Consider the following 13496-nt stretch of genomic DNA (forward strand, 5'->3'; position numbering starts at 1 on the left):
GATGAGGGCTCTGCTGACCTGCGATGCTGCACAGGCTATCCTATCAGTCTCTGGTGCCTTACTCCCTGTCCTCCCAGGATGAGGGCTCTGATGACCTGCAATGCTGCACAGGCTATCCTATCAGTCTCTGGTGCCTTACTCCCCATCCTCCCAGGATGAGGGCTCTGATGGCCTCCTGTGCTGCGCAGTCTATCCTATCAGTCTCTGGTGCCTTACTCCCCGTCCTCCCAGGATGAGGGCTTTGATGGATATCTGTGCTGTGCCGTCTATCCATAAGTCTCTGGTTCTTACTCCTCGTCCTCCTGAGGTGGGCTCCGATGGCCTCCTGTGCTGTGCGGTCTATCCATAAGTCTCTGGTTCCTTACTCCTCGTCCTCCTGAGAGGGGGGCTCTGATGGCCTCCTGTGCTGTTCTGTGCGGTCTATCCTATCAGTCTCTGGTTCCTTACTCCCCGTCCTCCCAGGATGAGGTCTCTGATGACCGTCTGTGCTGTGCGATCTATCCTCACAGTCTCTGGTTCCTTACTCCCCGTCCTCCCAGGATGAGGGCTCTGATGGCCTCCTGTGCTGTGCGATCTGACCACCTCTTCCCTGAAGTCAAGAAACCAGAAACGTGATAAGGAGAGTTAAGCCACAAGTTGTCCCTGTGAAACCAAAGCATGAACCGAGACATCAAAAAATTGGGCGTAAAGAGAGCAACAAACTATTTAAAATTCAAAAAATGTATTTCTTTTTTGTTTGTTTTAGTATTTTAAATTATATCACTCCATTGAGTGATGTTTATTAAAAATTAATAGTGTATAGATATGAAATTAAATACCATCAACAAACCCTGCCTGTGCCCCGATAGTCAGGAGAATGAGGAACCTTGAAGTAAAATGATTGGTATTATTTATTTATGTAAAGAGTTTTAAATAGCGCTGGCAAGACCCGAGGGTATCAAAGCGCTTACAAAAATTGTCAAAGGTAGTGTTGGATAACAAGTTGAAGAGATAATAAAATCTTGTTGAAAAATCAGTCAAAGCATTTCTTGTAGAGGAACAAACATAATATAAAGCTCTGTTGTGGATAATCAGTCTTCAACAACAGGCATCTAAAAGCTGCTTTAAGATCAGATCTCAAACACGACCACATCTGGGCCTGAGGGACAGGCCCTTGGCCTGGCCAACCTCACCCTGCCCCGCCCCCTCTTCAGAGGGGTGCATTTCATTAGGGTGCTGACTGCAGCATCTCTCACACCAGGTATTGTGCGGTGGTGTGTGTGGCACACCTCCCAGTACTTCTAGTGCCTGCATCCCTCTTCAAGAGCATGTGAAGGGGACCCCCCCCCTACTGACTGCCTCTTTGCTACCACCCACCCCTCTGCTCCCTTCTCTGGCAGCCAATCAGAGATCGGTCTTTGCTTCTGCGTGTTTCTGCTGACCTGAAGTCGTGCGCCGCCTCCTCTGCACGTGCTCACGCGTAATCTTGTTAGTTGGATGGAAGTCGTCAGTCCTGGCCACCTATGGATTTTCCCCCAGTGCACCGCAGACAGAACTAATGTGGTAACTGACTTAACTTACAGCTGCCTTATACTCAAAAAAAGATGCATTATGATTCCCAGGCCCAATCTAGCCACAATCGATGAACCTCAATGCGGTCTGCCCTCGTCATTCTTATAAACAGGAGATGGACTGTTGATGCAGCAAAGCTCCCAGACTCCCAGCACCGCCCTTCCAGGTGCTGTATCTGGAAGGCAGAGGTGACCGGCAAATACTTCCGTATCACGATGTGCTTCAAACTCGGTTCTAAAATAGTGCCCATTCCATTTAGCAAGCCTGTACTAACCCACTGCCCATATAGACCCATCGGATGCTGCCTAACAGGCCGCAGTTGGACCCAGCAAACTCTGCTTTCTAATACTGCAGTCAGGGGCGGCTCATCCATTTGGTCGGAGAAGCGTCGCCCCCGCCAGCAGCTGCTATACCTTTCAAAGAAAAGGATAATAAACTATGTTTATTATCCTTTTCTTTGAAAGGGGCGGGGCCACAGGGGGGACGTGCGCTGAGGGGGAGTGCTGTGCACTCCCCCCTCAGAGCGCATGTCTGTTTGGCCGGCCAAACACGCATTCACACAGGGCTCTCTCCAGGAACAACAACACAGTTGCTGGGCTGGAGAGAGCCCGCACTGGCTCCCAGTCTGCCTGGGAGTGCCCTAGCTGGGCGCTCCCAGCCAATCCTGATGCTGCATTGAGCAGCTTCATGATTGGCGTAGGGCAGGCTGGGAGCCTGTGCCTGCCTGGAGTGACGAGGGAGAGCGGAGCGGCGACGAGCGAGGTAAGTGGGTTTTTAAAAAATATTTTTTTTATTACATTTTTGCCCGAGACCCTGCGCCGCCTCCAACCCGCCCCTTCCATGCAGCGTGAGCCACAACTGTGCACAGTAAATCTAGCAAACCTGCTGTAACACACTGAACTGTTAGACCCAGCAAACCTGCTGTAACACACTGAACTGTTAGACCCAGCAAACCTTCTCCAACACACTGAACTGTTAGACCCAGCAACAGTGGCGTAGCGTGGATTGTCAGCACCCGGGGCAAGGCAAGTAATTTGCGCCCCCTAACCCGTGGATTTTAGCACTCGCGAGAGCGAGCGCGCCCCCCCCAGATGTTGCGCCTGGTGCGGCCTGTACCCCCCACGCTACGCCACTGCCCAGCAAACCTGCTCTAACACACTGAACTGTTAGACCCAGCAAACCTGCTCTAACACACTGAACTGTTAGACCCAGCAAACCTGCTCTAACACACTGAACTGTTAGACCAGCAAACCTGCTTTAACACACTGAACTGTTAGACCCAGAAAACCTGCTCTAACACACTGAACTGTTAGACCCAGCAAACCTGCTTTAGCACACTAAACTGTTGGACCCAGCAAACCTGCTCTAACACACTGAACTGTTAGACCCAGTAAACCTGCTTTAACACACTGAACTGTTAGACCCAGTAAACCTGCTTTAACACACTGAACTGTTAGACCCAGCAAACCTGCTCTAACACACTGAACCGTTAGACCCAGCAAACCTTCTCCAACACACTGAACTGTTAGACCCAGCAAACCTGCTTTAACACACTGAACTGTTAGACCCAGAAAACCTGCTCTAACACACTGAACTGTTAGACCCAGCAAACCTGCTTTAGCACACTAAACTGTTGGACCCAGCAAACCTGCTTTAACAGACTGAACTGTTGGACCAGGCAAACCTGCTCTAACACACTGAACTGTTAGACCCAGCAAACCTGCTCTAACACACTGAACTGTTAGACCCAGTAAACCTGCTTTAACACACTGAACTGTTAGACCCAGCAAAGCCTGCTGTAATGCACCCCACAGTGAGACCCACGTTTGGAAGTAAAGGACTGGCTATCTCTAAGCATGCTGTCCGTTGGTTAGTCCTGTACATGATCTCCAGGCTCGCCCGAGTCTGCTTAGGCTTGGGCTGTAGTCGGTCTCCTGGTCTTCACGTCTGGTTTCTGGTGGTTGGGGTTGTCTCTGGTCTCCGTTCCCTCACCGGCTCTTCCTTCCTGTTACAGGTTGAATCACTCATCACGAAGACCTCGATGATGTACACAGACTGCAAAAGTCCCATGCAGTATGTCGCTGCTGTCGAAGCCCTCCCGCGCAGGAGGTCCCGTCAGAGCCGACCATTCACCGCACTGGGTAAGTGGGTTCATGGACACAGTAGGTGATCACAGAGCAGGTTTACTTTGGGGGATCCAGCCAATGTGTACACTGAAAGCTGCCTCCAGATGATGTGTCATCTCTCCCTGGCTCGTGGCTCACACGTTCTGTGTTTATATAGCAAGGACAAGTCTCTATTTAGAACAGGTTCCGTGTGCTGTCATGAGCCCATTGCGTTTTCACCCTCAGTTTATGGGAGGCTTTCACACAGGTTTGGCACTATGGCTTAAATTGGGTTGAACCCTCTACCAGCCATAGACTCTGAGAAACTTCTCTAAGTTTAGTCTGCGTCGAAAAAGCTTTAGAACTTGTGGTGTTGGGTCATTTGTGTAGATCACTCAAGATTTCCCCCCCAAAACTTAATTGTTGAAATAAAAAAAAGAATGAAAAGGAGTAGGAAAATCCAGCCACTTTTATCAATGTTTTTTTTCTGTAACTACTTCTCACCATGTCTGGTTTACAAAAGCAATATATTGTTACGTCTGACAGGGCGTTTCTGGTCATAGCGATACTAAAAGGCTTTCTAGGTTCTCCAGAAACCTACCAAACTCCAGACATTTCTGAAAACTGAACACCCAGGGGAGTCCATGTTGGCATGGTTTATGTGGCTCTCACAAGGTTTTGTTACCCATAAGCCCTAGCAAACCTCATACTTTGGCTAAAACACACATTTTTCTCATATTTCTGTGAGGAAAAGTTTTAGAATCTTTGGGGATCGACCAGTTTCTACCACCCAGTATTCCCACATGTCTCTTGATAAAAATATTCCCTCCCCTGGGCCTAGGGTGTGGGTGGGCCTAGCACCCACAACAGGAAAAGGCCCAAAACGCAACATGGACACATTTTTCCACCCAAACCTACCCTTGTTTCGCAATTTAGGTAGCTGTCGATTTTGAGTCCTAGCTCTGCCACTGCCCAGGGAAAATACTAATCTCTGACACTTCTAAAAACTAGACACCGACAGGAGTTCAGGGTTGCATGACTGGCATGGATTGCACACGGATTTCTTACCCAGAAGTTCTTGCAAACCTCAAACATTGGCTAAAAACACACATTTTCTTCATATCAAAATCAATACTGGCATCTGTAGGGAACAAAACATTTACTACCACCCAGCATTCCCACAATTCTCCCGATAAAAATGGTACTCCACTTGTTTGGGTGGTCCTAGTGCCTACAGAACAAAAGGACCCAATAGGCAACATGGACAGATCAAAGCTGTCCACTGAAAAAAGAGACTTCTTTGCATTATGGTTAGCTGTAGATTTAGGGCACTGTTAGAAATGGAGTCTCTAGTTGGCAGTCGGTTTGTACCCTGTCCAAGTAGGGACTCTTACTCTAGTCAGGATAAGGTAGATACCCGCTCAGATAACACCTGCCCACCCCCTTGGCAGCTTGGCACGAGCAGTCAGGCTTATCTCAGAAGCAATGTGTGAAGCATTTGCGCATAACACACAGTAATAAGTGAAAACACTACAAAAGGACACCACACTAGTTTTGGAAATATAGCCAATATTTATCAATATAAAAACAGACCGAATACGATACAAATACAACATGCAGTAATAAGGATATGAATTTTGCAAGAATTAACATAAAAATACAGTTCCTTGAAGTCGATAGCTTCATCTGGGGTTATCATGGCGGCGTGAACAACAAATCCAACAGTTCAGGCCAGCTGCGGCGTCACAGGCCAGCTACGGTGTTGGGAAGACCCGCAAACAGTACCTTGGAATTGTAGGGCATCGTGGTGATTGCAATGAGATCCAGAGAGTGGCATCTGTTCTTGAGGTTGGCGCTGGGGGGCAGCGGCTCGGTGACAGCGTCCAGCGTTGTCGGTGAGACCAGGGCTACGGTGTAGAGCGGGGAGGTGCGACATGCAGTTTCACTAGGTCACAGTGCAGGCAGCGGCGTCATAGTCGCTGAAGCGTTGTCGTTGGTAGGCCCTATTCGGCGGAGTGGCACAGAACAGGCTGAGTACAGCATCCACGGGTCGCGGTGCAGACAGGGACGCCTGGTTGAGAGTTGATGGTGTTGGCGTCGGTGGACCGGAACTGCAGTGCAGGATGGAACCGTGCTTCGTGTACTCCACGAGCGGTGTCCACAGACCGCAGTGCAGGCAGCGGTGGCAGTGTCATTAAGAGCGTCGTTGGGAATGCACAGGCTGTGGAGTGAGCAAGACGATGCCGAGATGTGGGGCCCACAGGTCATGGTGCAAGCAGCGGCTCTGTGGCGACGTCGGATGGCGGCATCATTGAGACCAGGGTTGTGGTGTGAAGTGGGGTAGTGCAGCATCGGCAGGTCACGGTGCAGGCCAGGGGCGTGTCTGTGGTTTTTCTTCCTGAACAGCACAAAACACATAGTTCTCAGTGTTGTAGGAAGATGAAACTGAAGTCTTTGGTGTCCCTGGGTCTTCCAACAGGAGGCAAGCTCTACTCCAAGCCCTTGGAGAACTCTCTCAAGCAGGATACACAGCAAAGTTCACCATTTTCTCTCTCTTTTAAGGCAGAAGCAGCAACTGCAGGACAACCCAGCCAAGCAACACAGCAAACAGGCAGTACGCCTCCTCCAGCTCTTCTCCTTGGCAGAAGTTCCCCTTGGTCCAGAAAAATTCTAAAAGTCTTGGGTTTTTGGTCCCCTACTTGTACCCATTTCTGCCTTTTGAAGTAGGCATACTTCAAAGGAAAGCTGCTGTTGTTCACAAGATCCTGCCTTGCCCAGACCTGGCCCCAGACACTCTCTAGGGGGTCAGAGAATGGATTGTGTGAAGGCAGGCACAGCCCTTTCAGGTGTAAGTGACCACTCCTCACTCCAATCTAGCCCAGATGGCCCATCAGGATATGCAGGCTACACCCCAGCTCCCTTTGTGTCACTGTCTAGAGGGAATTCACAACAGCCCAACTGTCAGTCTGACCCAGACATGGAATACACAAACAGGCAGAGTCACAGAATGGTTTAAGGAAGAAAATGCTCACTTTCTAAAAGTGGCACTTTTAAACAGACAACTTAAAAAAACAACTTTCCCAAAAGGTGTATTTTTAAATTGTGAGTTCAGAAATCCCAAACTCCTACTCTCTATCTGCTCCCACAGGGAAACTGCACCTAAAAGTTATTTAAAGGCAGCCCCCATGTTAACCTATGAGAGAGATAGGCCTTGCAACAGTGAAAAACTAATTTGGCAGTATTTTACTGTTAGGACACGCAAACACACCAGCACATGTCCTACCATCCAGATATACTGCACCCTGCCCATGGGGCTACCTAGCGCCTACCTTAGGGGTGCCTTACACGTAACAAAAGGGAAAGTTTGGGCCTGGCAAGTGGGTACACTTGCCAGGTCGAATTGGCAGTTTAAAACTGCACACATAGACACTGCAGTGGCAGGGCTGAGCTATGTTTACAGGGCTACTAAGGTGGCCCACTAGTAGCATTTGATTTACATGCCCTGGGCACCTCTAGTGCACTTTACTAGGGACTTACTAGTAAATCAAATATGCCAATCATGGAGAACCCAATCACCAATATAATTTGCATAGGGGGCACTTGCACTTTAGCATTGATCACCAGTGGTAAAGTGCGCAGAGACAATAAACCAGCAAAAATAAATGAGAAAAACTATGAGGATGAAGGCAAAACGTTTAGGGATAGCCCTGCAAAAAGGGCCATTTTCAACAGGTGCTAGTTTGGCTGCCACCCAGGAGATCCCTACCAACCCCAGAGATTTCTAAATACTAGATACGTGGTAGAGTCCAGAGTTGTGTGACTTGTGTGGATCTTACAAGGTTTCATTCCTAAAAGTCCTTGCAAACCTCACACCTTGGCTGAAACACACATTTTGCTCACAATTTGGTGCGGAAAAGTCCCAGAATATGTGGGAATCTACACATTTTTACCACACACTGTTCCCACACATCTCCTGATAAAAATGGGACCACACTTGTGTGTGTGGCACTCGGGCCCGCAACATAAAAGGCCCCAAAATCATCAGAATAATAGGTAGCTGCAGTAACTGGGTCTGGGCTTGGCCACCACCTAGGAAAACCTGCCAAACCCAGACATTTCTGAAAAGAAGACACCCTGGGGGAGTCCAGGGTGGTGTCCCTCGCGTGAAACCTAAATGTTTTCCTACCCACAATGCCCTGAACACCTCAAACTTTGCCTAAAATCACACATTTCCTTTACATTCTGTGATGTAACCTTTCGCAGATCGAAGGATTCACTAAATTCCTGCCCCCAGCCCTCTGCTTTTTGTGCCAATACAAATACTACCTCATTAGTGTGGCTGCACCGAGTGACCGCGCAAGGAAGGGTTCAAACTGGGGGTACGGGGCGGCCTCGCAGGCGCACAGTAACTGGATTTTTTTTTTTTTTACTGATGTGAAATGGCAAAGTAGTGCGGCAGCGCAACATACGCCGAGCCTATTCCTATTAAATAATACGTTTGAATAACAAGACGCATGGGTGCGGTTGCCCGCGGAATGCACTGGGTCCAATCCCGGGCCCGTTTTCACAAACCCGCTCTGTGTAAGTAAGCGTGTGCGCCTTGAGGCAGCCGATGTGCGTAGCTCAGTGTGAAGGAGCTCCAGTTTGTTCGCCTTTTTTGATATTCACTGTATATGGCCCTCACCTTGCTAACGCCTTTTGTTTCTCTGAATCACAAATGAAGGAGCTTGTGGGAGGTTGTGTCTGGTCAGTCAAGGGGGGTGGGCAGCACCCCTCTTCTCCCCCCCATTGCATGCTTGGCAGGCACGAACAGTACAGATGTGCACGTTCCCTCTTCAGCTGGGCAGAGCAGAGGGGCCACACTGCAGCTCCAGCCAGGTGAGGGCCAACCATGCAGGGAGTAGCGCCTCCATGTCCCCTTCTCATCAGCTCATGCTGCACAGCTCCTTGAGGCTGCTTGTAGCAGCTCGCAGCGCCGCACAAGCAGATTCAAGGTTGGAGAGATGCATACTCAATGGACAGGAAATCCATCCCTGAGAGCTTGCTTCATAGGATGCAATCTACTTGTGAATGTAGCGCTTCCACAGTGGACCAGCCCAGTATTGGGCTGAGACCGGTCGCCACCTTTTCCAGAGCAGTATATGTGCCACTTGATCACTTTTTTAGGATTCTTTAAAGGTCCCGCAAGATACTTAATTAGAACTTTGTATAAAATAGTTTTTATTCATTCTTAACATTGCCTTTTTGTTTACTGTCAGCCAAGGATCATTAAGGCAGCATTAGAACTAAATTTTAGGTGCTTTCTTCTTGTATGTACTGTTAAGTATGTACCGATAAAGAAATCTTTAATAGGTGCACTACTCTGGCCAGAGTCGGAATGGCATGAGTGCAAAGCCTTTCCAAGATTATAGGTTTCTAGGTCTATAAGTAGCGTCTTAAAATGGAAGGGACTCTAAGCAATCCACACAATTTTCAGCATTTTTAGAGTTAACCCACAAGTTTATTTTGCATTTTTCACAATTAAATAACCATGTAATAGTCATATTTGATTTTGAAAACATCAATTCATTGATTACATTCATATACTAGAATATGGTTTGCTCCACAGCAGTGGCGGCCGGCAGCAATGGGAGGGGGGCGGGCGGGGCACACACACACACTCATTCTTTCAGGCACGCCCGCTCATCCATTAACAACACTCATTCCATTCAAACATGCACGCATGCACCAAACATTCATTTTACAATATCACACACATTCATTCTTTCACACACGCATGCACGCACATCCATGAACAACACTCATAACACTCAAACATGCACGCGCGCACCAAACATTCAATGTAAAACATAACACACATACATACACACACACACACTTACCTTTAGCCTCCAGGTCCCAGGAGGGTTGGGACTGCTGCCTTCCCTCATTGGCTGACCTGAGAGGTCAGCCAATGAGGGAAGGCAGCAGTCCCGGCCTCGTCACAGAGTGGGATGGGGTCAGTGAGACTGCTGACCCCACCCCACTCTGTGACAAAGTGTCACTGATTGACACTGGCCCTGGGCACTTCAGGGCTTAAACCTGAAGCGCCCAGGGAGAGTGTCAATTGGTGACGCTTTCCTCGTCACCCAGGGGAGGGCCTCGAGGCACCTTTGCTGGGCCGAGGAGGTCACGCCCATAGGAGCTGTGATCTCCTCAGCCCAGCAAAGTTCAGCTCAGGCAGCCAGGAGTCTGCGTAAATCGCGCATGTCTGCTCCTGGCTGCCTGACCTGAACATGAAGAGTGTCTGTCAGGCTGACCTTTGTTCAGCCTCACAGACACTCTTCATGGTGTGGGGGGGCGTGTCCCCTCCGCCCTAAAGGACGGGCCGCCACTGCTCCACAGACCTCATAAGTAGAGCCTCTATCATAGCTTTATAGCCCGCCGTAGCAGGCTATACTGGCCGTTAAAGGCTTGAGCTGAAGGCGAGGGCCTTCAACAAGGGCCACTACGGCAGGCTATAAAGCTATTAGAACATTCCAGCCCTAGAGGGCAGAATGTTCTAATTAGTAAAACAAAGGCCTCACAGAGCATCAGGGTTGAAATCCCCTTGGGCTGTGTGAGGCCTTTGTTCACATCTGTTGTTGTGAAAGACAAACATTGGAATGTTTATCCTCTTAGCTGCTAGGCCTCCCCCCCCCAGTGCTGAGCCCTTTATTGGCTATTGGGGGTAGTTTGCGCTTAGGCCTTCATAACTTTTTGTCCACATAAGCTATCCACGCCAAATGTGCATCCTTTTTTTCCAACATCCTAGGGATTCTAATGGTACCCAGAGTTTGTGGTTTCCCCTGGAGGAGACCAAGAAAGTATCCAAAATACAGTGACAATTTAGTTTTTTTCAAAAAAATGGGAAAATAGGGCTGCCGAAGAAGGCTTGTGGTTTTTTCCCTGAAAATGACATCAACAAAGGGTTTCTGGTGCTAAAATCACCATCTTTCCTCATTTCAGGAACGGGCAGACTTGAATCAGAAAACCAAATTTTTCAACACAATTTTGGCATTTTACTGGGACATACCCCATTTTTACTATTTTTGGTGCTTTCAGCCTCCTTCCAGTTAGTGACAGGAATGGGTGTGAAACCAATACTGGATCCCGGAAAGCTAAACATTTCTGAAAAGTAGACAACATTCTGAATTCAGCAAGGGGTCATTTGGGTAGATCCTACAAGGTTTTCCTACAGAAAATAACAGCTGAAATAAAAAAAATATTGAAAGTGAGCTGAAAAAAACAGCCATTTTTCTCCACGTGTTATTCTGTAACTTTTCCCTGCAATGTCATTTTTTAAAGCAATATACTCTTACGGTTGCGAGGATATATAGGGCTTGTAGATTCATCAAGATCCCTAGGTACCCAGAGCCAAAAACTGAGGTGCACCTTGCAATGGGTTTTCATTCTATACCGGGTATACAGCAATTCATTTGCTGAAATATGAAGAGTGAAAAATAGGTATCAAGAAAACCTTTGTATTTCCAAAATGGGCATAAGATAAGGTGTTGAGAAGCAGTGGTTATTTGCACATCTCTGAATTCCGGGGTGCCCATACTAGCATGTGAATTACAGGCCACTTCTCAAATAGACGTCTTTTTTACACACTGTCTTACATTTGGAAGGAAAAAATTTAAAGACAAGGGGCAATAACACTTGTTTTGCTATTCTGTGTTCCCCCAAGTCTCTCTATTAAAAATGGTACCTCACTTGCGTGGGTAGGCCTAATGCTCGCGACAGGAAACGCAACATGGACACATCACACTTTTACATTGAAATCTGACGTGTTTTTTGCAAAGTGCCTAGCTGTAGATTTTGGCCTCTAACTCAGCCGGCACCTAGGGAAACCTAGCAAACCTTGGCATTTTTGAAAACTAGACACCTAGGGGAATCCAAGATGAGGTGACTTGTGGGGCTCTGACCAGGTTCTGTTACCCAGAATCATTTGCAAACCTCAATATTTGGCTAAAAAAACACATTTTCCTCACATTTCAGTGACAGAAAGTTCTGGAATCTGAGAGGAGCCACAAATTTCCTTCCACCCAGCGTACCCCCAAGTCTCCCGATACAATTGATACCTCACTTGTGTGGGTAGGCATGGCGCCCGCGACAGGAAATACCCCAAAACACAACGTGGACGCATCCCATTTTTTGACAGAAAACAGAGGTGTTTTTTGCAGAGTGCCTAGCTGTAGATTTTGGCCTCTAGCTCAGCCGGCACCTAGGGAAACCTACCAAACCTGTGCATTTTTTAAAACTAGAGACCTTGGGGAATCCAAGATGGGGTGACTTGTGGGGCTCTGACCAGGTTTTGTTACCCAGAATCCTTTGCAAACCTCAAAATTTGGCTAAAAAAACTAATTTTCCTCACATTTCGGTGACAGAAAGTTCTGGAATCTGAGAGGAGCCACAAATTTCCTTCCACCCAGCGTTCCCTCAAGCCTCCCGATAAAAATGGTACCTCACTTGTGTGGGTAGGCCTGGTGCCCGCAACAGGAATAGATCACACAACTGTCAATGTTGGTCCTTTCATGAGGCAGCTGTTGACCCTGGGGTGGTCCATTCCTGACGCAGGCACTAGGTGTAGGCACTCAAGTGGGGTAGTGTTTTTATCAGGACAGGTGAGGAATCACTGGGTGGTAGGAAGTTTGTGGATCCCAGCATATTCCTGTAGTTTGTGTGACAGAAATGCGAGAAAAATAGAGTTTTTATTCAACATTTCAGCTTTGCAGGGTATTGTGGGTAAGAAAACTTTGGGGAATCCACACAAGTCACACCTCTGTGGACTCCCCCGAATGTCTAGTTTCCAGAAATGTTTGGGTTTAGTGTGTTTCTCTATATGGCCTCCGAACCCAGGACCAAAAACACAGGTGCCTGCCTTACAAAACCATTTTGTTTTGCGATAGATCATTTTGATGTCTCCACAATACGATTTGGGTGGTGGAATTTGGGGCTGAACTAAATTGGGGAGCTCCCAAGAGAGCACTCTCTCTCTCTGCTTGCCGCCGCATTCATCTGCTCTCTGGGTTGGGCTAACCCACTATTACCCCGTTGCACAGACTGTGCTTGCGAAGGGACAGCAGGACTGTCCTCATCACCTCCCTCATAATTTACTGGAAGAGGAGTTATCGAATGGGACTCCTCCGACTGAAAAATCACTCCCAGAGTCTGCGCCATTGTCCTATCCCTCAGATGCTGTTTCAGTGTCTGATGTCTCAGTCTCTGATCCTATGTCTGAGCTGTCCTCTATAACCCGAGTGACGGCAGCAGTCATCCATCAAGATGCCATCTCTGCTATTGGCTAAACTGTTGCTCTAAAACACGAGCCTACGTAGACAGTCACAAAATCGATGGTGTGTGTGAGATACGTGCAACAGTAGAGGCCACCTTACCTGCGCTTCTTCCCTCAATCAGCACGTTCTTTCAAGACACTCAAAAAACACCTTGTCACATACCATTCGTCACAGTCTTTAGCACCTCCTGCGCCCAGTCCAACAATCATTATTGGTGCTCCCACTCCCATGTTCTCCTCCTCGGATTCCCTCACTACCACCCAGCAAAAGTGGCCTTCATCTCCCCATAGCCGCCCTCCACCCGCACATACATTTAATTTGTATTATAGCGCAGGTAATGGCTGACTTTACTAATGTACTCAGCTATTTACATAAAATACAGATTTGCTCTTTGCAGTAGGCATATAAACCTTCTGCGCTTCTTATGGCACTAAAACTGCCACTAGACAAGTCTGACCCTTTTGTAGCAGAAACATAATCACAATACTTACTTGACTTTTTTATTGCTGCCTAAAAGCTACAG

General features: G+C 47.9%; 1 protein-coding gene across 1 annotated transcript in view; it reads left to right on the plus strand.

Moving 5' to 3' along the window:
* Positions 1–13496, plus strand: part of LOC138286679 (rac GTPase-activating protein 1-like) — a 312034-nt gene that overhangs the window by 192903 nt on the left and 105635 nt on the right. Inside the window, exon 7 of the mRNA XM_069227153.1 lies at positions 3566–3692. Coding sequence (XP_069083254.1) covers positions 3566–3692 — 127 coding nt within the window. The remainder of the gene's footprint in view (positions 1–3565; positions 3693–13496) is intronic.

Source organism: Pleurodeles waltl, chromosome 3_2 (assembly GCF_031143425.1).
Source record: "Pleurodeles waltl isolate 20211129_DDA chromosome 3_2, aPleWal1.hap1.20221129, whole genome shotgun sequence".
NCBI classification, from domain to species: Eukaryota; Metazoa; Chordata; class Amphibia; order Caudata; family Salamandridae; genus Pleurodeles; species Pleurodeles waltl.